Consider the following 27,424-nt stretch of genomic DNA (forward strand, 5'->3'; position numbering starts at 1 on the left):
ATTGTGTCCAACTACAACTAAAAAATATTTTTTAAAAAAAGATAACTGTAGTTCTTCATAAGCCAGGTAATTCTGAACTGCCTTCCAGATGTTTTGAATATTGTATTATGAGAGTCTGGATCTTGTCTAAACATTGACATTTTTTATTTTGGTAAATGATCCAGCTGGATTCCATACCCAAGTTCCAGCTAGCCGCCTTAGAATTGTGGTTCCAAACTCAGCCACATTCTCAGTACTTTTTCAATCTATCCCACGTGTGCGTCACCCAGTAACCAGTCTGGGATCCATGAAGTTCAGTCTTAAGTCTACAAATACCACTTCGGGTGGGAACCACACTCCCAAAACCTGGTAGGAAGTCCAGGGGTTCTAAAAACTTTAAAGGATCACTTTCCTATGCTTCTCCTCCCTGCAGTCCCCCAACACTTTCTGGTTCCCTAGGTCTCCTCTGTTCAGGTTATCTAGCCACACACTTACCACAACTGTGTCTTCATCAGGACCAGGTGGAGGCAAGACAGGATAAAGTGCTGGGGCTTCACCCACCTTCTGAGGAAGAAAGCTCTTTTCATCAGTTCCTTGTCCTAAGGGCTCCAGTCCCCACTGCTGCTGCCTTAAGACTGTCTGGGAGTTGGGGTGCAATAGCACAGGGGAAGGACAATGATAAGCAGGGCTTTTGCCTGAGTGTTAGTGCCTCCTCAGATCTCACACACCAGGGCTTCTCCTATTACTGTGCTCACTTGAACACCCCTTTCTGGATTTAGGGCTGCCCAAGTTCAGGTTGGGGGATATCAGAGGGGAAAAAAATCGCTGAACTCTGTATCACTTCAGCAGTGCTGGGAACCCTGGTCCTTCACTGTCCACTGCTGCCAAGTACCTTCCAGCACCCAGACAGTTGCTCCATGTACTCCGTTCAGCTTCCCAGCTTCATTAGGGAAGCAAATGGAATGTGCACACTCCATAGTACCCGAAACTGGGACCTGCTCTGTCTCTGTAAGCTCATTGAAGCTCACCTTCCAAAGGTGTAAGGGCTTATGAAAGTGAAAATAGTTTTATTATCTTGTAGTTCACCTCTAGGTCCAAAGCCAGCTATTCATACTGACCACCCTGATCTGTACTATCTGCAATTTGTGATGTTCTGTGACTTTGTGAGTCACCCAGAAAGATCCTAGGTGAGAAGACTGAATGTCAGTTCAAGCTCCCTTGGATTAGCCACCTTCTGAAGTTCTAAGATCTAAGAGCTAACCTGAAATTCTAGAAGGCCATCCAAGACACTCCCCGTCATATGAGCCCAAACCAACAGGCCATGTACTCACCTCTGCTCCCATGACAAGAGTCAGATCCAGGATACTGAAATCTACCAGCCTGTCCTTTCCTGCAGCCATCACTGCCCTTGTCAATGGCTGTCAGGACTGGATCTGCTCAGCCCCATTTTCTCACAATAGTGCCCACTCCTTAAGTCTGTGTACACAATGTTGCCTAAAAGATTCACAAAGTCCATTGAGTCATGTTCCCAGCCCCAAGCCTCTGACATCTGCTTGAATTACAAAGCTTCACATTTACTTTTTACCTGGTCTTCTTACAGTCTTTTAGGCAGCTAGATGCCTGGATTTGCAGTTCAGGGGTAGAGTCCTGACTGAAGACAAGCATAGGGCTCCCGTGTAGGTCTGGCCTATGAAGACTCAAGTCCAGCAGAAATGACATAGGGAGTAACCATGGACTGGGAAGTACCTGAGAGGCATTCCAACATTTACAGGATTGGGAAGAGGAAGGATGAGCCATCTGGAGGGAAAGAAAGGGGTTAGCTGCTGATGAGTCCAGAAAACAAGGGCTGAGAACTGAGCATTGCATAGGGCAATTGGCAGTTACTTGAAAAACTTGATTTCAAAGAAATGTTCTCAGTGGTTCAAAAACTCCTCTGTGATCACTGCACTCTGGACTTCTCCACATTTATCACAATTGCAACTAATTATTGGATCTATTTGTTAAAATTTCTTTGCTTGATCCAGTGAAGGCAACAGCCAAGGAAGTTCTGTACTTCACTGTGATCCCAGGATGAATCTACTCAGCAAGAACCAAGGAATCCAAGAAAGACAGCCCCCTTTTATTTATAAGACAAAGGACAACACTTCCAAGGCAATGTCACCATCCCTGCCAATCTGGCCAAAGCCCTGGTGCATACAAACCCAAAGGCTGGAGACCTCAAAGCCTTTCTCTTTCTCCCCACCTTTATTCTCAAGAACTCCAATTCACCAGCAGTTAGCAATATTTGTATGCTGGTGTGCTCTGGACCCTTTAGCCCAGAGCTAACTAAGTAAAGGTGAAAACGACTATTTTATTCCCAAATCCAATATTCCCTTCTTGCACAGAAATGATTTTCAGATTTTAGCATGAATAAGAATTACCTGTGGGCCCCAGCCACAGTGTGTGTGTGTGCGCGCTTTGTTTGAGGAGAGGGAGGTGGCTGAAGCCTGAGAATGTGCATTTCTCACAAACGCCAGCTAATAATGGCATGCCTAGGCTGAGGTTACGGCTCAATGGTAGACCATTTGCCTAGAACATGTGAGGTACTGGATTTGATTCTCAGCACCACATGAAAAAATAAGTAAATAAAGTTATGGGGTGGGTGGGTAGGGAACTATGGCTTTAGTGTGATTTTTATTTTCCCTGCTAAGGAAATCTCTCTGAAATCATAATTAAAATTAATAGAAAACATAAGTTTCAAAATTTTTATGAAATTTGAAAATTTGAAAGTAATACATTAACATTACCCCAGTTGAAGTCTATTAGGCCCAAGTAAGAACATGGCCCAGTTAGAACGAGGTCAGGTGTGCCCTGGACAAAGCACATACAGCATCTACATCAAAAACTGAGTCTATTTATTAACTAAAAGTTGTGAGAGCCTCTTCTTGACTAACTCTGAGCCATATACTGTGCTAGACTCTGGGCAGAAATATATCACATACATTTCTACTTTCATCAGTCCCAGCAATCCAGTAAGTAGGTGTGGTAATGACTATTTGGCAGACGAGAAAACCAGGAAGAAACAACACATAAGGTCATACAGACAAAAAGAGGTGATGCTGGAAATCAAGTCCAAAGCTCCTGGCTGGTGTATACCAATCCCTCAGCTTGGCATCTCAAACACAACTGCTTTTGCTTTTCCCCACCCCAGGCAAAAAAAGAGCTGGTCCCAAGAGGCCTGGTATTTGCAGAAGCAGCAAATAAATGGCTCAGGCTCCTTCTCACACTACAGTTCCATTCTCTTGTTTGTGACTATCTTGTCAGGAGAAAGAAAAGGTACTAATGGTGAACACTTTTCCAGCACTTACTTCCTTCATTGTTATTCTGAACGCCTGATGTATATTTACTCATCTAATCCTCACCACCTTAAAGGTAGATATTATTTTTCTCCCAGTTCTAGAGATGAGGAAAATTAAGGCTCAGAAAGGTTAAGTAACTTGACCAAAGTCACAACTCAACTGTGGCAGCGCTGGGATGCAAATCCAGGCAGTCTGGCCCTAAAGGTCAAGTTCCTAAATCATCATGTGATGCTGCTTTTCTCAAAAAAAAAAAAAAAAGAAAGAAAGAAAGAAATTAATTTAAAAAAATAAAAATTCTCAAAGAAGGGAAAGGAATTAAGAGTTTCCTGAACACCTTATGAATATGCTTTAGACCTAACACATTATCATCTCCATTATAGATCACAAATGTAGATGCTCAAGGCCCATCCCCGCCTCTCCACAGCGGGGCTGAGAGAGTTTATATTTATAACAGCAACGCTCAGGCCTGGTGCCCAGAAGCCTTCTCACAGCAACAGGCCCCTCACTTCGACTCCTCCCTGACTTTGCCAACCTGGAGCAGGGCATGGGAGATGAGAGACACAAAGCACAAGCAAGCAGATCCTCGGCAGGGCTGGATGACTCATGCAGGTATAATGACATTCTTTATTATTGATGACTGAAGCCAGATGGTCTTCTGTACAGTACTGTGTTACCACATAATCAGCTGGCCTGATCATTTCAATTCAAAAAAAGAAAATAACAACAACCAAAAAAAAACCCCTTTGAGGTCAAGAACATGTTCACCTTAAAACAAAAATGAACAAATAATCCAGGGTACTAAATGAGAAATTCAAATATGAAGCAACAGATATTAAAAGTGATGGGAATGTCTGATCTGTATAACTTACTTTTGCTTAAAGTGCAGATTTATTTAAAAACCTTACAACAGTGTTACTACTTAGTCTCCTAAGAAATTTGCATCTGGGTTTTGCATACAAACTTATAATTTTATGCTTGCTTGATAAGCCTACAAACTGAAATACCACAATCACAAAGGTGAATTCCAACACTTACTGAGTTTCCCAGGTCTAGACAATTAGCACAGGGAATGGCGGACAGCATTCAAGACAGTTGGCCGAGGTTAGACTATAGAGGCCAGTGCCAGGCTGCGCCTCAGCCTCTCCCACATCCAGCAGGTCATCTGCCCATCTGTCCGGTACTCACAGGGGCCATCACTGTACCCCATCATGACCTCAGCACTAGGCCAGACCCCGCCTTCTCTCACCTGGACTTGCCAGGGTGAGTTCGTCATTTCTTACCAACAGAGAACCCTCAGGTAGGAGGCGGGCACCAAGCACACCAGCACTGGGGACAGCCTCCTCCTGCTGCTTCCCCAGTTCATGCTACCCACTGCCTGCACAGCCCTGCCTGCAGTAGTCCCTGGTGCCGGACTACCTGAGGTCACATTTTAGCTCTGCAACTTCCTAGCTGCGTGGCCCTGCATAAGTCTTTTGGCCTTTGCATCTCAGTGCTTCTTTGGTAAACTAAGGATAAACAATCCTTCCTCACAGGGTCAATCCCAGTTTTAAAGGAACTAGAAACACTAATAGAACCATTTAAAACTAGCACATCACAATCAGTCAGTACAAGGTCCCCATAATGATTCTGCCACAACTCTGTGCCTGTGTGGGAGGCTTTCTGGGAGGCCTTGCCTCCTTTCCACATACCTAAGCTCCTCAAAAACCTGCCCTGGGATCATTTCCAGAGGGCTACTCCTGAGCACAGGTGCCTATCCCTCCTCTAAACCCAGTGTCAATCCTGAGATCTTGCATGTAGTTGTCCTCAAGAGTGTTGCCTCGACAAACATCAGGTTGGAGAAAGAAGGTGGATGGGGGTAATGTCACAGCACTGGGCCAACAGCACACTGTCAGGATGCCAAAATGGCTGCACTGGGGCCTAGAAGAAGTTGCGGGGCTACCTGTCAAGGTTACCCAGACCACAAGCACGCCACATCTGTGCATGAGTCCTCCCCGCCCTGCAAAGATGAGCACTTGTCTACAGCTGCTGGCATGACTCCTATGGGGAGGACCAATGCAGCAAGGAGGGGAGAGTGCTGCAGGCCTGGCTTGACCCCAACGTAGAAGTACGTAACTTCAGAGTGAGCAAGGAAGGGGTCCTATCGAGCCTAGGAAGATGACAGCCTAGCCTTCCATTCCAGAGTCACACTGGAAAAGATTTAAGCCCAAGAAACCCATGGGAGAATGCTTTAATATCAAACCAAAAAATCTGATGATAAATAAGTTTGCAGCTGTTAGTGAAAAAACATGATTAAATTTAATCAAGTTACAAATATCTGAAGCTCAATTCTGTCCACTCAACTTCCCTATGTGCATGTGACAAGCTATAAGAAATAAAAAGGGTGAAATTCATCCACACTCTGATACAGACTTAGCTTTTTTAGGAACTTAGCATGCAAACAATACGAAGAGTTTTCTGATTTCCAAGCCTCAGCAATAGTTGTTTCTGCAGGGTTCGTGCATATATGCCGTACATACGACAGCCTGTTTTGGGGTTGAATCTGGTGTACCTTTTGCATTCTCTTTGGCTCTCTCTGAGCATTCTCTCGGAGTGGCACTTTTCCAAATAACTTCCATCCCGAGTCATTTTGTTTGTCAAGTCGTGCATTTTGTTTTCTAGCAAGCAAATTCCTATAGGAAGAAAATAAAAGGGTTAAGGAACGTCTGGGTATTTAAAGAGACATTAGGACAGCCAAATGATTCTGATTAAAAAAAAAAAAAAGTCAAGTTTTACTGGAGAGGGATAATGTGGTGAGCCACATACTTTTTAACTCATCAGACAGAACTATGAAGCAAGAGAAAGTCCTGAAACCAGCAATGAACGTTTTGTTATTTAACTGTTATCTCTAAACTGTTATTCTACAGTTTAGAGTAGGAAAACATGTTATATGAACTGAATTAAAACCCTGGCTCAACCATTCATCAGCTATGTGACACTGGACCTATACATTAGCCTCTCTTAACCCCAATTTCTTATGTTTAACAAAGGGACACCAACCCATGATCAACAAGGCTGTTGTATGAATTGGAATTTGAGGTGCACAGTGTTTCTAAAAACAGCAGCTACTTTAGTACTTAGCCTCCAGCTCAGTTCAGATCTCTGCAAGGTTAATCTGTATTTATCTACTTACAGAGTTGTCAAGTATCATAAAAGGAAAGGCACTCATGTGATGGTCATGTCTTCTCTCCCAAGAACAGCAAACAAAAGCCCCCAAAAGCACAATCCCAACTGGTAGTCCACACAAACCATGTTTTGGAATGCACTGTATTGGTGTAGTTATTAAAACAAACATTTCAAAGCATCACTAGAAAGCATAGGGTGATCCTGCAGCACTTGGCTATATGAGAAACATGGGCCCTAACAGAAACAGCAGCCCACTTAAAGGGGACCCTATTGACCGATTCTGGAACAGTTATCATCAAAATAATGAGAATATGGATTAGAACCCATTAAAACAGAAATCCATGGCCCAGAGAGATATAAGTAAATAAATACATAAACAACAGGGGGCTCTCAGAAGGCCCTAACCACACGCTAGTAATCACTAGTGGAGTCAGGAAGTGAGCAATTGGTGCTGAACTGGTGGTCAAAGATGGATGAGGAATGGGATCTTTACACAGCTTGAAACACCTACAAATTATCAGTTACAAAAGTAAAAACCATTCTTGTTACACTGGAGAACCTGGGGACACCACCTTAGCCAAGTGCTCACAGCTGACATCATCAATATGAGGACTTGGACCTGATCTGGTGCTATGAGCCCACCTGACATGCCAGCACATAGCAACCAAGGGTGTGCCCCAAGCCCACCAATCCACACTAAGGGCCTCTAGGTAAAAACGAAATCTACACTCCAACAACACATATCATGAGTGACAGAGGACTGTTCCAGATCAGAGGCAGACCACAGAGACGCAACAAATGCAAACTGTGATCCTGAGCTACATGCTGAGTCATGAGAAAAGACTAATTGTGTTTGAAAACTGCCTTGGATTAATGCTAACTTTCCTGATTTGATACCTATACTGTGATTATATAAGAGAATCCTCTTGTTCCTAGGCAATAGATTGATATATTTAGGAGTAAAGGGATATAATATCTTCAGTTTACTCTTCTAAGGAAGGGTTCAGGAAAAAATACGCATATATGAGAGAGAACTGATGGCACACAAATGGGGCACAGGTAAACAGTTGGTAAATTTAGATGAAGGTCATCATGTCATTTTTTTTTCTGGCAACTTTTCATTAAATTTGAAATTATATCAAAATAAAACTACAAAAACTTTCACAAAAGAAAACAAGGGATTTCATCGTTTTCTTTCTTGTATTTCTGCTGTGGTTATAATAGAACCCATGTCAGAAATGCTTTCATCGTCCAAGACAATTTTTCTTCATATTTATAAGAAATCAACTTTGAGTCAGGAGAGCCAATCCCTTTAATATCTGATTTTGCCATCAGTAGGGGACTTAAGCAATTAAACCAGGTAACAATCCCAGGCACCTAGAAGATACTAAGGACGTGGCAGCAGGAACTTGAGTTCACAAGGTTTGCATCTTGCTGAAAAAGAGCTGCATGTCTCTGGGGAGCCAGCTGGCTGGCATAGGGAAGAAGGATAGGGAAACAGAATGCTCTCAGGAGGGAAGGCTCAGAAGCAAAGAGGCGCAGAGCCTCAGAGGGTCTAGGGAATGGATTGGACACCTACACAGAAGCAACTGGGTACGAGTGTGTGATAAGGGGAAGCCTGGGTGACTGGCTCCCAGATTTTTGTGATTTGGGAGACTAAGCACAAAAAGTGCTCCTCACCAAGACAACAGGGGCCAGCAGGATAGGGGCAGACACCAGAGTACCCTCAGTGCTACCCAAGTCTGCATGACAGTGGTACAAACACATCAAAACTCAAAGCTAACACTCACACAACAGACCATGACTTTTGACAGATTTTTTTAATTTTAAAAGCGTCTTGAATATATTATATTTTGTAAATAAGAGGTTGAAAACCCCAAAACAAGTCACTACAAATAAAAAAGAAGCTGCAATCAGGGGCTTTGAACAGGCCAGCAGGTATGGGAAGCCTGAGCCTGGCCCAGCTGGCAGCTGAATCCAGGCAAGGTCTGCTTATCACAGAAGCAAGGTTCATTCCCAAACAGGCACAGTGAGAGCACACCAAAGGGCACCAAGCTAGATGGTTCGGAACCCATTCATTTGGACCCTCTGGCCCTCTAACCTGTGCTGTCCTCCTGATGGGGTCTGGAAGCTCCCCACAGACATGTACTTTAGGAACCCCACACACATAGAACTATTCCTCCCTTCCTGAGCTGTGTGACCCCATGAGTCAGCCTACCCCTCAGCCTTGAACGCTGGGGCATGCAGCAGTCACACCTGACTGTCAACTGCCATGGGACCAGGGCTGCTGGAATTAAGCTTCCTCTTCTCACAAAGTCACCAGAAGTCCTCATGCTTGTTCAGCCCAGCTCCCCAGTACTATCTCCAGAGCACTCACTACTTTATTCTGTATCTGCAGGGTAGGCTCTGTCCACCTGCTCCTCTCCTCACCAGGAGGGCAGGGGTGGGCAATCACTCCACACTCCCAGAGCCTTATCCAGCATGGAGTAGGTGCTCAATGCATATTTGCTGGCAAGTAAAGCAGCCACAATGCATGTCTGTAGGGAGGCAAATCTGACACAAAGGCATCCACACAGAGCTGCTGCGCTCAGGGGAAGCAGACTCTGGCCAGGGTGGGGTCTCTACGAGAGAAGGGACAATGGAAGGTAGGGTCTCAGAGCATGGGGTGGGGGAAGAGCAAGCAGCACCCCATCAAGTCTTTGAGGAAGACAAGGAGCTGGGGACAGCCTACAGGGGAGATGAGTGCCTGCCATGGAGGAAGCGCCTGAGGATACTTCCAAAAAAGCCTCACAGAAGAACAGACTCCCTTGTTTCCCATCCCCAGTGCAGGGCCCTTCAGCTGAAGAATAAACCCCTTTGTCAGAAGGAGGAAAAGCACTCTATTGGCAGCATTAGGGACAGGCAGCTGTTAACCTACAGGCAGTTTCTGACCCAAGAGAGATCCAGAACACTTTCAGAGGCCAGTTCACCTGCAGCTGCCTGAGCCAGCCCCTAGTGCAAACAGTGCTGTACCTATGTTCCCTGCCTTCAACCATCACCCTTGCACAGGGACACAGGGCAACCTTAGATTTTAGATCTCTGCACACCCATGCATATATGTCAACCTGGTGCATGTCATCCCCCACACACACACTGCACAGGTGGCCCAGTGCCAAGCTATCTCACCTCACCACTCACTTCTGCCCACATGCCCACTCCAGTCTTCCTCCAGCTGCAGCAGGCAGGTGTGTAAGGCTGCAGGCAATTTCCACAGACCACCACCAACAATGCCCCCTTCTGAAAGGCAGAAAGCTCCTCTGTAAGCCCTGAGGAGGGGCGGTGCCCTCACAACCATCCAACAGGCTTCATTCCTGCCATATTTCCCAGGGGCCTTAACTACACCTAAGGACTCAAAAGACATCCTCAGGTCCCAGCACCATCTACTGAGAGTCACCTTTTGAAAGCACAAATGGATCACCTATGCTGTGTCTTCACGTCCTTCCACAGACTTGCACCTGATTTTTTGGCATACAGACTGGCCCCATCCCCTTCAGCTCCTGCCACCTGCCCATGAGGCCCCTCAGAGGCTGTTCCCTCAGCTGTTATGCACTCTCCAATAAAGGAGACATGAGGATTAAATGAGGTGAAGAGTCCAAGGTTCAGCCCAGTCACACACTTAGCTTCCAGAGCAAAGCTGCCCCTTCACCAGGCACTTCTCCACTGGGGAACAGGGACTATCCTCACACCACCCCCTTTAGCTAAACCAGCACTCTGCCCCTCCCCACAATGGCACAGAGAGATCTGAGGAGAGGGACCTGGTTTATATGAATGGGGAGCTCCCAGGAAAGGTGACAGGGTGTGGCCTCACCGGGATCTGTGCAAAATGCTAATCAGTGGCATTTAAAATCTTATTGAAGCAGCCTCCGCTTCTAAAAGATGCTGGGGGGCTGTCCCCAATAAAGCCATGCCAATATGAAGGAGGAGTCTAACCCAACAGGCTGGAGGAGGCAAGGGTCCTATTGGAGCAGGAAAAAGGAGTGAAAGTTTCACTGTGGCATTTATTCCATGGCTTAGAAAGTGATCATCTCACCTCAACAGGTTCCAACTCAAAAGGAGACTTGGATACCAACAACAAAATCATATTAAAAATAGTGGTGCAGCCGGGCACGGTGGTACACGCCTGTAAACCCAGTGGCTCAAGAGGTTGAGATAGGAGAATCAGGAGTTCAAAGCCAGCCTTGGCGCTGAGTAACTCAGTGAGATCCTGTCTCTAAATAAAATACAAAATAGGGCTGGGGATATGTCTCAGTAGCCGAGTGCCCCTGAATTCAATCCCCAGTACCCTCTGCTCAAAAAAAAAAAAAAAAAAAAAAAAAAAAAAGTGGTGTGAGCTGGAGACAGATTAATAGCAAAGCACTAGCCTAGCAGACACAGGCCCTGGGTCAATCCTTGACTCTGAGGGGAAGAGGGAGTGGCGATTTCTGCCATACAGCTCTTCTGTGAAGCCAGAAAGCAACTCACAAGTGCATGAGCACAGGATGTCATCAGAATCAGGAGCAAGGTGAGTCACTGACACATTTACCTGGGACCTGCAGGATGCCAGCAAGAACAGCCAGGTATGTGAGTACACAAACACTGACCTCCTCAGCCTCCCTCATTCCCTGAATTACCAGGCTCTTTACAGCCCCAGGTCTGTCAGGGCACCCTGCTAGGCAAGAAGTAGGCAAAAGATCACCATCTGCAAAGAGGCAAGGAGGGCTGGGGGAGAGAGGAAGTGGGGACAAGACTCCAAACTACAGAGAATCAACATCCCTGTGGACAGAGGGACTGCACCTGTGCTGTGCAACAGAGAGTCATTGTGCTCACTGGGTTCCTGACATGCATAAGCACACTGTTGAAGTATGCTGCTACATGCAATAAAATATTTTTAAAGTGTCATAAAAAGAAAACCCAAGAGTTCACAACACAGGCATATGCAGCTTTAAGAAGGATTGGGGACATTTTTGGGGGGAAAATGTTGGGGACCTACGTTTTGTCATAGGACAAAAGCAAGCCAGGCATGGTGGCACACATCTGTAGTAACAGCAACTCCGGAGGCGGGGGCAGGATGATTGCAAGTTCAAAGCCAGCCTCAGCAACTTAGTGAGGCCCTAAGCAACTTAAGGAGTCCCTAGCTCAAATTTAAAATAATAATAATAAAAAAAAAAGGTTGGCAATATAGCTCAGAGGTAAAGCACCCCTGGGTTAAATGCCTGGCACCAAAAAAAAAAAAAAAAAAAAAGACATTTGGTTTCTGCCTGTAATCCCAGCACTCAGGAGGCTGAGACAAAAGGATCATGAGTTCAAAGCCAGCCTCAGCAACAGTAAGGTACTGTCTCTAAAAAAAAATACAAAATAGGGCTGGGGATGTGGCTCAATGGTTGAGTGCCCTCAAGTTCAATCCCCAGTACCAAAAAAAAAAAAAAGAAAGAAAGAAAGAAAGAAAAAAAGCAAGGTATGATACAGTAGGGAGTAGGCCACACAGTATAGGAAGCTGACATTCACTCTTCCAGGACAGGTTACTAGGTGGTGAAACACAAGCTTCCACCATAAATTTTGTTGTAATCTTTAAATTTTGAACCATGAAAATATATTACCTCTTTTTAGGTGGGCACAGCAGAGAACACCTCTATCCTAGTAACCTGATTTTTTTTTTTTTTTAGTTCCAGGGATTGAACTCAGGAGCACTCAACCACTGAGCCACATCCCCAGCACCCCCAACCATTTTTTTTTTTTTTTTTTTTTTTGTATTTTATTTAGAGACAGGGTCTCACTGAGTTGCTTATTAGCACCTCGCCATTGCTGAAGCTGGCTTTGAACTCGGGATTCTCCTGTCTCAGCCTCCCAAGCCTCTGGGATTACAGGAGTGTGCCACCATGCCTGGCCCCAGCAACTTTTAATGCTTTCCTGGGATGCCCTCAGACTTCAGTCTTCTCTTTCCTCTCCCCACCAAGACTAGACACCCCTCCTCTTGGTTTTCAAGGTCTCCCCACCCCATGAGGAGGCTGAGGCAAGAGGATCACAAGTTCAAGGCCAGCCTCAGCAACTCAGGGAGATCCCAAGAAACTTAGCAAGATCCTGTCTCAAAAAATAAAAAGGGCTATACATGTGGATCAGTGGTTAAGTGCCCCTAGGTTCAATCCCCAGTACCCAAAAAAAAACAGAAAATATATAAACTCTTTTTGAAAGTTCATAAAAAAGTCTTTGCAAAACTAGGTATTTCTGCCACTAGAAAATGAAACACTTTTGTACCACTCCCATTCCCATCCTTCAGATCAGAAAGACTTCATCAAACCCAGTAAAGTACCTGATGTTTCTGCACACATGGCAACGCACCTTGCAGGGTGCAGGCAGCTGCTGCAGGTGTGGTGCAAAGGGCTGGGACAGGCAAAAAGCTAGAGAGAAGATGAGACTACTCAGTGATGCTCCACTGGCACCAAGAGTGAAAGCCTCTGGAAGAGAGAGTGAGAATGAGCTTGCACTGGTGTGATCTCTGTAAGTTCAATCACTGTGCTCAAGTACAATTAATTAATGTAATCTTGAGGCAATTACACAGAAGGCAATTTCGTGGACTTCTGCATCCACTTCTTGCCCCTCCTTCATGGTCTGCACTCACTCCACAGCTCTTTGATGAACACTGCCTGCTCTATGCTTCCTAGAGGCCAAGTCTCTCCTCAGACTGAAAGTAGTAGGACCACAGCCTTCACACTGAGCCTAGAGGATGGCTAGGCAAGGACCAAAGGCAAGGCATTCAGCACAGCAGAATCGAGCAGGCCCAAGAGCTTCTGAAGGCCTGCAGAAGTGCATCTGCATCCTGGCTCTACCACTGGTAGCCATTTCTTCTGAGCCTCACTTCCCTCTCCCAGGATTGAACATAGCCAACAAGGCTAGGAAAGTATCCAGTGCCTACTGCAGGGCCTTGTGCCCAGCACATTCAACTCAGTTCCACACCCACTCAGTGAGTGTCCATGGTGTCCAAGGCCCAGACCATAAAACAGGTGAGTTAGAAAGGCCATCAGCCTCAAGGAGCCCACTAACAAACTCTCTACTGACTTAGGGGTGGGGAGAACCAAGAAGAGGTGTGTCCAGTCTTGGTGGGGAGAGGAAAGAGAAGGCTGAAGGTCGAGGGCATCCCAGGAAAGAGTGTTCAGCAATGTGTGTGTGTGCTGGTGGGCAACACTTATTATCACCTTACTCCATCACCTACCTCCTGGAGCCATTGAGATCAAGATGCTCAAAGGCATCCTACTCAGACTCAGCCACCAATATGAAGTAGCAAGCCTACTGGAAAGGTGGCTGCAGGGCAACTATGGGCCTGGCTCTCACTGCAAGCCCCTCAGCAAGTAGCAATCTCTCTCAACCAGACCTGCACCAGGCCTTGTGTTCATTTACTGGTGGGACACAGGATGCAGTCAGCAGCTTCTGCCCCAGAAAGCTCAGAACCTGGGAGCAGAATTAGATGGCCCAAGTTACAGGGCTGGGTCAGACTTAGGCAGAGGTGCAGGCTTGACATCCACAAGAGGGTTGAAGCATCCCAACAGGAGGACAATGAAACCAGCCCATAAAAAGTCAGCACCCTTGACTTTCTAAGACCAAAACTATACAGCAAATTCCCCTCCCTGGAATGCAGCAAGGACTGCCCCATCACCAGCCCAAAAGTCCTCCCCGCTGCAGTGGTCAAGGAGACCAGAAGGCAAAAGAAGGTGAGCCCTGAGCCAATGCACAAAGAGGAGGAGTTAAGGCACAGCCTTAGGAGCAGGGAGACGAAGGAACTCTGCATAGCACGGAGGTGCCACATTATGCCAGCAAGTGTCACCTTCATTTGTTCAGACATTTATTGACTTACGTGTAGTTGTTATTTGCTAAACTAAGCTGACCTCGTCAGGCACTGTTCTAGTCATAGAGCTCCTGTCCTATGGCATTTACTGTAAACATCACCCACAGCTTCTGTGTGTAGCTGGTGACAGAATTCCAAGGAAGATGGCCACACAGGTAAGTTCCCAAGGCGGCCCACCCGGGACACAAACACAGACCCTTCAGGTCTCCCTAGACAAGTGTCAGTGGGCAAACAGAGTCTGCTCTACTGGACATAGCCCACAAACTTCTCAGTTTCCTCCCTTGGTGAATAGAGTGGCTGGCCACCACCCTCAGGGGGACATCAGCAGCATGGATGATAGTGAAGGCAAACATTCACTCCTTTTCACCCTCAACTTCTAAGGAAGAGCAGAGCTCTGGCAGCAGCAGGAAGGGGACACAGGAGAATGGTTAATTGCAACAAGGATGAAGTGGCCAGAAGCAGCCCACTTGCTGTCCACAGTCTTCCCGTAGCTGTCCTCATTCCTGCATCACCAGCTTCTAGCAAATCGAGGAGTAAGGCAGAACTGGCCTTCCTTCCCAAACCTGAGGCCACACCCACAGTGTCCTAAATCAGGCAGCTCAGTCTGCATCAGAAAAGCCACAAGCAGGGAGATGACTGTATCACCACATTTGGCAAAGAAGTAAAGGGTGGGGGGCTACACAGAGACCAGCTACCATGATAGTTCTGCTCCTTCACAGAGCAGCACCCCTGAACAAGCAACTATAGTCTCCAGGCTCCGTGTTCTTCAGTTATGAGTGGAGCTAACACTACCTTCTTCCTAAGCCCTCAAGAGACCCATGTGGGATAATGTGTAAGTCACCCCAACACTCTTAAAAAGAGTTCAGTGCAGCTATGGCAAGTGCACAGGGCCATCAGAAGAGGGGACAAACTGGGAACCTGGATTATGTCTTCCCAGTGTTCTTCAGTGTGAATTATTTATAGAACATTTTTTAAAATCCACAAGTTAGACATTATGATTGCTGTATGTATATAGGTGACTGTATGATCAATGTGATTCTGCAATCTGTACAATCATAAAAATGAGAAATTATACCATTTGATTCAAATTTATGAATTGCCAAGATCATTGTAATGTCATGTGTAGCTAATAAAAAAAAAAATCCACAAGTTATAGGGGAAAAAAGAAAACACCTGAGTTTCTGGCTTCTCAGTCCACACTGGGTCTATATTCCCACAGAAAAGCAAGTCTGAGCTAAGCAGCAGCCTGTGGCTCTGATCTGTAGTCCCCAACCCCTGTGCTTCAGTACATCTGCAACTTCAATACTTCCATCATCTGTTTGCAGAAGCTGATCCAAGTGTCCTTGATGCTTATACAACTTCAAAAAAAAATTTAGGCCTGGGGCTGTGGCTCAGCGGTAGTGCACTAGCCTGGCATGTGTGAGGCACTGGGTTTGATTCTCAGCACCCGTATAAGTAAATAAAGGTTTATCAACAACTAAAAAAAAAAAAAAAAAAAAAAAAAAAATTTAAAAAGAAAGAAAAAAATTAATTATGGTCACAAAATTAGGAACAAGTGAGGGGTCCTGAAAGCTAAGCGTCACTAATACTATCTCAGACCCAGTCCTGTGTCTGGTGTATGAAACCTAGGCATTGGAGGCTGATGCTGCATGCTCACAGGGGACAAAGCTACAGCAGGACTGAGCACCAAGTCCCACCTCTGTCCTTAGACTAGGGACTGTAAAGCCAAAGCAGCAAATCCCTTTACTTCTTAGGCACTGTCCCCCACTGACTTAACCTTGGGAAGGTTAAAAGAAGGGAACTTTCAGGAGCCATTTGCAACACTTGCTGACTACAAAACACTATGCAGGGCTGCATGTGGGTCCCTGCCACATGGTTTTAGAGCTTGTCCTGACAGCAGTGACAGTTCCACCTTGTCTGATTTGTCTACTCCACCAGATCAAACAGCGCCTGGGGCTAAACACTGTCTCTTCACTCACTGCTGCGTCTGGTACCTAGAACAGGTCCTGGCACACAGAGCATTCAAGTGTATATTCATCAGAGTTACCTGATAACTTCTGTGGTACATTGAAAATAGAGGGAGCAAGATCCAAAGAGGGTGAGGAGACCCACTCAGAGACACCCAGCTTAGCCACACAGAACCAAAAGTCAGAATAAAGCATCAGAGGCCACCGCCTGGCACTGCAAGTAGAGGACAGATGCACTGGTAGGACGCCATCCTCCACACCCAGTAGAGCAGGTTCCACTGGCCATGGACACTGATCAGAGGCTTCTCAAAGCTCCTCTGAGTCTACACAATAAATCTCAAAGTCCTCCTTCAAGACACTCCACACCTGAGCTCCATTTGTAATTCAGTAATTTCTTGGGGCTTCTTGCTCATTCCCTGCTTCATCTCACTAACAAAAACTGTGAGCAACTTCTGGTCCAATGCAATCAGAAACAAACGGGACAGTGCAGCAGGTGGTTGCCACCATTGTGAGTTACATTAACCTGTTATAGGTACCACGACCTGAACCCAACACTTCTCCCAACAGCCTTACAAGAAAGGCATCCCGTGCAGTCACCACTGAATATGCAGGAGGAGGTTAAGAAATGCTCTGTTTTTGGGGACACAGATCTTGGGCTCATCAGGGTCGAGAAGGCAAATGTACAAAGAAGCCGGCTAAAGCCTGGTCACTAGGCCCATCCCACCCTCGGACACTGACTCGCACCACGTGTGTTGACACTGGCCTCTGACTTTTAAGAATGCGAGGAAAAAAAGGCCACCCACGTCAACTATGAGAGACATGCCACACATAGCAGCACTCCCTTGTGATAAAAACCCACCTGTTCCACAGGAGAGGGGACCACACTGAGGCTCCATTACTGTGTTATAAGCATCAGCTACACGTGGGCAAGCTCCCAACAAACAGCAAACCTTCACAGGACAGCACCTGTTTTAAACTGAAGGCCACCTGAGGAACACCTCTGCCTGATAAAGGACAGTGGGCTGAACCATACCAAAGCCTCCACACTCTGGACAGACCCTGCTGTTGCTATCTCCAGTTACAAAAACATGAAAAACAAGGCAACAGCCACCAACCTGTCCATGAACAGGAGCACAGGGGAGACAGCCATGGTGTCTACTGTGACCACACAGCTTGGGGGGCCAACTGCAGAAGCACTGACCCTCTTGTCACCACATTCCTGGCAAGCTGCAGCCACAGTCCCAGAGACACACCGAGGGGACCCTTCCTGCTTCCTCCTCCAGGTCTGGAAGGTGAATGTACAGGATGGAGCAGACCAGCTGGAAAGGCAGGGGAGGGGAGAGGAGAGGTGGGTGGGGAGGCTGGCTCCTTGTGAGTCACAAGCAGGGCGGGTTAGTGGGTGGGGCAGCAAAGTCTGCAAGCCTGGGTTTCTGGGCTGGGCCACAGCTCAGCACTGCCATGGAGTTCTGACAGGGCAGATTAACTGTCACAAAATACACTGGCTCTTCAGACCTGGACGCAAACAGAATGGCATGAGGCACCAACTATGCAATGCTCACCGAGCACCTGCCACATGCAAGACACTGTGCTTTTTGCACAAGCAATCAGACATGCAAGTAAGTCACAGATGCAGCTCAAGAGTCGCTGTCCAAGTGCCCGTGAGAGCCTTTCATCCAGGGACCCAAGGATTTTCCCTCATCTGTAGCTTCAAATACTGCTTTTAAAAAGCAAAACAAACCCATTTCTAACTAACAACCTTCAACAAGAGGAACCTGCTTCCACCTGAAGCCAACATCATTCAGTCATGAAACAATCATCGGTCCTGGAAAAATAACCCTCCTCCACCTGCCAGGCCAGGTCTTCTTCTCTTCCTTTTCTTTTCTTCTCTTTTCCCTCCCCCTCCCCCTCCCCCTTCCTCCCTTCCTCCCTTCCTCCCTTCCTCCCTTCCTCCCTTCCTTCCTTCCTTTTCTTTTTCCTGATTTTACTATCTATCTATGGTTCCAGAAATTTAACCCAGGGGTACTTAACCACTGAACCACACCCCTAGCCTTTTTTATTTTTATTTTGCAACAGAGGCTTGCTAAGTTGCTTAGAGCCTTGATAAATTGCTAAGGCTAGCTTGACTTGCAATCCTCCTGCCTCAGTCTCCCAGTCCTCTGAGATGAGAGGCCTCGGCCATTGCACATGGCTCAAATAGGGCTTCTAACAGTCGCGTCCACCCCTGGTCCTTTAATGCCCCATCTGTGTGCTGTGTGTTTGCAAGGGCACCAAAAATGCCTGTTGGAGAAAGACCTCCAATGGCCACATCTTTTATTTTAACTTGTTTTTTTTTTTTAGTTATACATGGACACAATATCTTTATGGGAAGCAGCTGGCATAAGAGTGGTCTGCACAGCCTGGGCCAGGCCCTCAGGACCAGTGGAAGAACCTGGTAAGATCTCCAGCCAGGGAACCAACACTAGGTGAGCAGGGGGTTGGGGACTCTGACCCATGGTTCTCAGAATGGGGTGCCTGCACCCACAGCAGCATCACTTGGGAGTTGGTAGAAATGCGAGTTCTAGAGTCCACTGAGACCTGTGGAATCAAGACGCTCTGGGCCAGGCACAGGTACTAGATCCAAGGGGCCCTTCAGCTACTCTAACAATCACAGAGTTCTGAGACACTGCTCCAACTCTATCCATACATGGCAAATGGCTATTCCTGCCATCTACTTCTACCTCCCACAACCCCAGGAGCCGAACCCACGTTTCTTGGTCTAGGCCTCTGCAGCTCAGGTAAGGCCAGAGCAGGAACAACAAAGATGGAGGATGAGGACACAGTGGCCCAGCCCCTTCTTGTGCTTCATTCAACTCCAGTGTCCTTCCCAAGATTCCTTGAGAAGTTCTTTTGAGATATACAGCCTACAGCTTCACAGTCCCACAACTCTACAAATTCTTCCTCAACCTGTTATGTGTTATACCTCAACAACAACAAAAAATTAAAGTCCATAATTTAAAAACTCAAAGAAAATTCCAGATCCAGATGGCCTCACTGGTGAAGTCTTCCAAACACTGAAGGAAGAAACACACATTCTTTCAGGACATATCTTTTTTAGCCCTCTCCTTCCCTGTATCCATCCCAGGAAATATACTAGGTAACTGGATAAACACATTTATTCATATCATTTACTAAGATAAAAAATTATAAAGTTAGGACTTTCTGAAGTTCCTCTGAGGGTCCTCTAACATGGACTTGAGAGGGGGTAAATATGGGTGGTGTGTGAACACGTTTCAAATTCCTCTATTCTGCAGGCTTTTGTAATTATTATTGTTTATTTCAGATACAATAGAACTGACTTTTTTGGCATACTATTCTATGAATTTTAGTATATCATTAGGTTCTAACAATGAGAGAAAAAACTTATAGAAATTCTTTGAAAAACAGAAAGAACTCTCCTGAAGCCACTGTATGAGGTCAGAATCAAAAGGAAAACTACAGCCCACACTCTACAAACACAGACAGAAAAGTCCCAACAAAAGATCATCGAATCAAATCAGTGACAAATGTAGAGTACACCATATCACAAACAAGGTGGGATTCTTCTAAGATCAAGAAGTCAGTTTTACATTGGGAAAATATGTTCTTCACGCAGAAGCAAAATGAAAAAGAAAACAAAACCAACAAGAGATATAGGAAAAAAGCATTTGATTGATAAAGTGTGAAACAGTCTTCACTTTTAAAATACTTAAAACTAGGAATGAGAGAACCTCTGACCTGATAAAAGCCCCAGTGACAAGAGAGGTGCCTGAGGAGAGCACCCACAGCGAATACCACACTAAGGGGAAGCCAGCAGCCCGGCTGCCACACAAAGCAGCACAGAAGCAAAAAGAACAGGGAAAGGACAGGAACCAGGCTAACCCACAGACAGCATCATTTTCTAGAGAAAATCCCCCAAATTCTACTGATTGACTATCAGAATTAAGAGCAAAACTTAGCAGGACTCAAGTTCTACACTTAAAATTAACTGCACTCTCAATAAACACTAAGGAGTCAAATCTATATTTTTTTACAATAGTAAAATCACCAAAAATAATACCTTAGAATGTTAAAATTAATTTAATGAAAGAAACTTAATAATCTTGCATTAAAAATGATCAAGGCTAAAGAAATGGAAGGATCATTTTACTTCACGTAAGTAAAAATGGGTCTGTAAATTCAATAAATCCCAAATAAAACCCAAGCTAATTTTTTTGTGGAAATTGTCAAATTGGTTCTAAAATTCATGATGAGGAACAAAAATAGCCACAATAATCTCACAGATGGGCTGGAGATGTGGCTCAAGCGGTAGCGCGCTCGCCTGGCATGCGTGCGGCCCGAGTTCGATCCTCAGCACCACATACAAACAAAGATGTTGTGTCCGCCGAAAACTAAAAAATAAATATTAAAATTCTCTCTCTCTCAAAAAAAAAAAAAAAATCTTAAAAAAAACTCACAGAACAAAGTGGGAGAGCGTACTCTATCAAATACCAAGCCCTATCATATAGCTACAGTAACTAAAGGATTATTAGTGAAATTAGTGGATTAGAAAATGGAGAAACAGAACAACAGAATACAAAGGGCCACCTGATTTGCTTCAGAGGTTCAGTGGGAAGGATGATCTTTACAGCAAATAAGCCGGAACTGTTTCCTCACACCATCCACAAAATTCCAGAGGGATCATGGATCCGGTCAATAATGGCAAAACAACCAAGTTTCCAGAAGATACCAATATTTTTTAAACAGGACATTAAAAAAACACTAACCACAAAACAAAAAGACTTATGAACTAGAATTCATTTTAATTAAGAAATTATTATGCACAAGGCCCTGGGTTCAAGAAGAAAAGAAAAACTGCACTCATTAAAACAAAATAAAGCCGAGTGCAGGAACACAGGAGGATGAGGCAAGAGGAACGCATGTTCCAAGGCCAGTGTAAACAACTCAGCAAGACTCTTTCTCAAAACTAAAAAATAAATAATAAAAAAGGGCTGGGGACGTAACTCAGTGGTAGAATGCCCCTGGGTTCAATCCCTAGTAACACAGGGTAGTGGGGGGGGCGGGGTGAAAAGATGCATCACATAATTAACGTGTGAACTGTACAGCCAGGCCCTGGAAAGTGCTCTACACATCCATGAGAGCAGACGCAGCTGTCCCACCATGGTACCGGTCCACCAAAACACTCATGAGCGTGGGAAGACCTGTATCCCCCTCGGTGTCAAACCCTGATCATACGCCCATCCACAGGAGCACGCAGAGTGGTGAGCAGACAGCCCGAACCAAGTATGTGGCTCAACTCCATTAATCTAAAACCCCAAACAGCCACACCAATCTATGGTGACAGAGGTCAGAACAGTGGTCACCTCAGCCAGCAAGGTTCTGCCAGGGAAGGGACCCAAAGGAGGCCTCTAGGAGACTGGGAATACTCGTTCTCTATGCTGGGCATGTGGCACTCAGGTGAGTTCACTTTAAACACTTAATCCTGATGTTGTACCTTCAACACCAACAAACAAACCGGCTCCACCAACTTCCCCTGCAGCCTCTCCAGTCTGGCGGCCTCCCCACAGCCCCACTGTGTTCCCAAAGCACTTCCACATTCACCTTGACAGAGAGCTGGCAGCAGTGTCTGTTACACACCACCATTACTACTTTCCAAGGGAGGCACACTTGCCGCTCAGCCTGTATCCCCAAGGCCAGGCACAAAACCTGTCAGAGATCACAGGTGACTCATTAACTAACCCTGAAATGACCCCACCATGCACACTGCCACCAGCCAACTCTCAACAGACCTTGTGCTATGTACTGCACAAGCTCCTTGACTCTCCTCCCAAACCCTCCAACATGCAGTGCAGGAAAGGGAACTAAGTCAGGCTTCCATGCTACAACATCAGCCCAGGCTTTCCCAGAGAGAAAATGCAGAGCAGAAAATGCCTATGTAATTTAACACAAACTGTTACTCTACTAAGGAAAAATACTATTTATTCTTAATCTTCAACAGAATTCCAAGAAGAAAAACAGTTGCTAGTTAACAGTTTGTTTATACCACAGATCATGAGCAGTCTGGGGTCTCTCCCTTTCAGAGAGGAATGAAGATGCTGTATGTTCCTTCCATACCAGAAACCTTGAGGAGTAAGAGCCAACCTCAGATGGAAAGGGCATACCTGGGATTAAAACTGTGGCAGAAGGGCTAAGTCCCAGCGTCCTGCCTGGCCCTGAGAAGGAGAAGTCTCATCTATGAAATGGGAACACCACAGCATTCTCATCTATGGAATGGGAGCAACACAGAGTCCCCAGGGCATGTATCTGGATAACCTTATGAATAAACAATGGGAAGGCCTCATTAGTTACAGAAGGCAAGCAGCTCACCTCATTTAGTCCTCACCATATTCATACAGGCTATTTTCTTCTTTCAACAAATACATGCTTAGAATCAACTATATCCTAGATACCATGCCAGCACACTGGAACACAATCACTGATGACCATTCTAAGGAGGTTAGGCATGATTTACCTTAGAAACATATGATTCTCCCAAAGATGGGGGAAATTCAGAGATGGACCCTTGCCCAAGACCATGCAGCAAACAGAAAAGCCAGGCCACCTTCCACAGGTGGTCTCCCTTTTGGCTTCACATCAGAATTATCCAGAGGGGGTTCTAAAAATTCCAATGCCCACATCTTATCCAAACCAGTTAAGCTCTGCCTCTGCAGGTGTGACCTGGACATTAATTTCTTTTTTAAGTTTCTCAAACAATCTTATTGTGTAGCTGGGGATGAGGACTTTGCTCTTTAACTATTAAATGTTCCCCTTCCCAAGCTTCTCATTTCTTTAATGTACATGAATTTAGGACCACACCTTTCCAGCAGTTTCCATGAACTGCAAGTTATTGCTTTTTGCACTTTGATTTAAACTACTCCAACGCTTGTACTCATTAAACTGCAAATACCTGCCTCCTTGTAGGCCTCCTAGCATCTTCAAGTTCCCTGTTGTCCTAACCCCAGTGGCTTCCAGAGCCCAGCAGGGGTGCCACTCCCCCCACTCCAGAAAACCTGGGCCACTTCCCCCACAACCTGGCAGACCTGTCTTCTCCCACATGGAAAATCCCTGCCACAAGGTGTCCTTGCCAAAGAGGATTTAAAAAACCCCTTACATCAGCTCCAGGAACATGAACGCACACAGCACACCTGGAGAGAACCAAGCCATCAATGTTCTGCTGATGTTCTGGGATCAATGAAGAACTTCAGCCTCGGTAGCTGGGGATCAGGACAACCAAGCCCCAGGCCTTGTCCTTGAGGAGCTCACAGGAAGAAAAGGCCCACAAAACTCTGGCTGCAAGAGAGGAAGCACAGCGCCCTGATGGGGCTTCAGAGAAGGGCATCAGCTGTGTTGGGCTTTAAGGTCCTTGCCTTGGACATGATGCAGAGGGAAGGGGGCACCTCAGGTAGAGGTAAGGTTGAGAGGTGTGAGTCAGTGCTGTGTCCAGTCAGCCCTGAGGAGCAGAGAAGGTCAAAGGCATGCCAGCAGAAAAGACATGTCCTCCCCAACCTCAATCCACAGCAACCAAAAGCCCAAACCACAGTGAACTCCAAGAGCCCCCAGTGGTCACTGCTGGGGGCAGCCAAATTCACAAAACAGAAGCTCACTCTAAGGACAGAGGGTGCTGGCAGTGTAGCACCACAACCTCCAAAGGACAGGTCAGAGCTGGCCAGAAAGCCGGGTCAGGGGTAATAAAGCAGAAAGCACTTCAGGGACTCTGTCCTGAGGACATCGTCTATATGCAGACAAAGCACAACAAAGCGCACACAATGATCTCAGAGGGAAACAAGATGTTTCCTTATTGTTGAGCAAGTAAATGATTCACAAGATGGAATACCACAAAAACATTATTGAAAGTATGAACAATCCTTAACTCTATGGGAAAATGTTTCCAAGTGAAAAAGCAGGACACTAAATTGTAGAAATAGCACATATTTTTATATGTCTAAAATTCACAGAACGTCTATAAGGAAATAAAATAAAAAGGGAAACTCACAGTAGGTGTAGAACTAGAAAGAACAATGGAATGCTGCCAGACCTGTCCTGCATATTGTCAAACCAAGAGAAGCTTCAAGAAAGCACCTATGAGTCAAAAAGGTCTACCAGCACAACAAAAGCAAGCAAGACCCTCCACAGAACTCAGCAGCTTCACAGACCCACGCAGGCAACACACATAGTATGACCATGTGGGTCAATGTCAGTAGGGCAGCTCCACCACCCAGAACAATAATATAACTGAAAAGCTACATTATTAGATTTAAAAGTTGAGTATACCAGGTCTCTATTACCTTTCTAGATTATTGCCCACCCTTACACACTCAAGGTTACTTACTGGACACCTGCACTGGCAAAAACAATTGAATCGACCAGACATAGCCCTGGCCTTGGGCAGCTCACAGGAACAGGGAATCCTGTAAGTCTCAGGACTTACAGGGGCTGAGAGATCCACATGGGGGTCTAGAAGAGGTTCAGGTAATCCTGCGAGTTTCTAGAAGTAGTGTCACTGAGGCTGAATCGTAAAGGACAGGCAGGAATTTTCCAGGAGAGGCAGGAGGCTCAGCGTGCTGGCTCGGGGACTACCAGCAGTGAGTGTAAGGCCCATGGTCATGGCACAGAATAACCTGGGGCAGGGGATGTAAGCAGAGGTGGGACCAGAGTGCCCTTGTGCCACAACGAGTAGCCTGAACCCATGTTGCAGGTGAAAACGCTGTCCAGGCAGGAAAATGACACAACACTCAGCAGCTTCAGGCACGTGATTATTAGAAGACAGGAGAAGAGGAAGAGGATCAAGGAAATGACTTGGGTGGCCAAAACTCCCAGCTATTCACCAACACACATCTCACTGTCCTGGGCACTGGTCCTATTTCCCAACTTCATTACAAGCTGATGTGGCTATCTGGAGGAACTACAGACTCTGAGAGAATGGTGTGGCCACTTCATATGCACCCGGCCTGAGAAAGCCCAACACAAAACCCCTGCACACTCTCACTGCAAGAGCCTAGCAGAGCACCAGCAGGAAGCACACGTCCTCCACACACCTCAGTCTGCTACAGCAGCAGACATCCACCTGACTAAAGACACACATAGTGTCTTCCCACTCCACTGTGACCACCATTCCACTGCCGCTGCTTTAAAAATAACCTCTACAGGGCAGAAACCCAGGCACGGGTGGACCAGGATGCACCCTCCTCCCTCCCTACCCTACCCCCACCCCGAGGCCCTCACCTGCCCTCCTTCCCCACACCCAGCTCTTTCCACCTGCACAGCACACCAACCAAGGCAGAGCTACTCCTCTTAACATCAGGCCCCCCATATCCCTGGTAGGAAATGTGTTTGTCACCCAGATCTGAAACCTAAATGAAGATCAGAACCTAGATCTAACCCCTTTCAAACACCTGGAAATGTCTATGATTCCCTGAAACAGTCTATGCACATAGGATGGATTTTGAAAGCCTCTTACTGGAAGCTGGAATTAACAGGAAAACTGGACTACTGTGGGGCCAAGTTGGCCATTCCACAAATCGGGATGCTCCTCTCTCCCACTATAGCACCTTCTAGGAGCCCTGAGATAAAGCACAGCTCTTCACAAGTACAGCAAAGCTGGAACTGAAACCACTTGGGTTACAAACCCAGCTCACTCAACATAAACAGGAACTGATTAGATGTGGCAATTTAGTCAAACACAGCATCCACCAAAAAAAAAAAAAAAAAAAAAATCAGGAGGCATAAGAGAATTCAGTGTGAGGTACACAAAAACCTCATGTTCTAAAAACAGAATAAGTGTGTAGACAGTTTTAAATAAGCACCATTAAGGTGAAAAATTAGATAAGGCATTTTTAACTGTTAGATTATGCACTAACATTTGCAAAGCAGAACAGATTCTCTACTCATCTGGACAAAGGGAAGTCAATTTCTCAGCAGAAAGTAGCTGGTAGCTGCAGAACTGCTTTACAGGAAGGGGCCTGCCTGTGGTTTCCCAGAGTCCACAAAGTTCCCTGCACTTTGTCCTGAACCACCATCTCACAGACTGACTGTAGCAGAACGAAAGTAAGCAGCAAGCTACCTACCCAAGCACACAGACAGGTTTCCAGAAAGGTATGGTGTTTCATTACCAGAGAATGCTAACACTTGTGAAGTGTGCCATAAACCCAGGAAGCAAATGTATCCTGCAAGGAATAAATTCATTCTCCTTTCCCCTACTCCCCCAAACTACCCTGCTAGTTGGAGGTTTCTAAGGACATCAATACCACTTTCCAGAAACCAAGGCAGAAACACAGCAGGGATGTCAGAGTGCTTTGGGGAACACAGCCAGCCACTGAGCAGGTCATGTGAATGAGTGCAGGCTGAAGAAGTTCTGTTTGGATCAGTCCCTGCCATTCCTGAATGTCACCAACTCCCATGTGGAGACAGGAATGGTGACATCAGCACCAACATGAAGCAGCTAGAACTCAAATTTGCTTTCCTCAGATACAAGCAAGCCTCCCAGTCCACCAGGGGAAGAAAAGAGACCGTCAACCCACGGGGACACACCCAGATCACAGAAAAACCAGCCAGTGGCCTGTACTGAATCAGGTCTGCTCTTCAGGACCTACTGCATCCTTTGTCCTTCTCAAGTTCCTTTTCTCCAGCTCATCTTCTGGGCAAGCCAGCACTTAACCATCATTCATTCAATTATTCATTCATGCAATAAGCAGAGATGGAACCCCAGTGCCTCTAATAAGAGCACAGCCCTGAATGCTGTGCCAGGCACTTGATGTGCATTGCCTAGTATGGAAATTTCAGAGACAAGGAAACCAAAGTTCAGGAAAAGAATTAGCCACCCAGCTAAAAAGGCAGGGCAGACATTTCCATCTTTGGCTCTAGAAGCATACTCTTTGAATCCTACTAAGTCTTCCATCCCCACACTAGAGGTACAACTCTAAGAGCTCTAGGCCCCTCCGTGTCCCCCAGACCTCGGATATTTAAATATGCACCAGAGTTCATAGGAAACATCATATGTGACCTGTGAATCCCATCTCTTTAAAGCCAAGTCCCTGCGCAAAAGAAGAAGATAGTCAACAGAGGGACTCAGG

The 27,424-nt window shown here is 46.0% G+C and overlaps 1 protein-coding gene across 3 annotated transcripts in view; it reads right to left on the reverse strand.

Moving 5' to 3' along the window:
• Positions 1-27,424, reverse strand: part of Tbc1d14 (TBC1 domain family member 14) — a 119,088-nt gene that overhangs the window by 67,222 nt on the left and 24,442 nt on the right. For all 3 annotated transcript variants that reach the window (XM_076864944.2, XM_076864945.2, XM_076864943.2), the window contains exon 3: positions 5,866-5,986. In XM_076864944.2, coding sequence (XP_076721059.2) covers positions 5,866-5,986 — 121 coding nt within the window. The remainder of the gene's footprint in view (positions 1-5,865; positions 5,987-27,424) is intronic.

The sequence above is a fragment of the Callospermophilus lateralis genome, chromosome 8 (assembly GCF_048772815.1).
Source record: "Callospermophilus lateralis isolate mCalLat2 chromosome 8, mCalLat2.hap1, whole genome shotgun sequence".
Classification (NCBI taxonomy): domain Eukaryota; kingdom Metazoa; phylum Chordata; class Mammalia; order Rodentia; family Sciuridae; genus Callospermophilus; species Callospermophilus lateralis.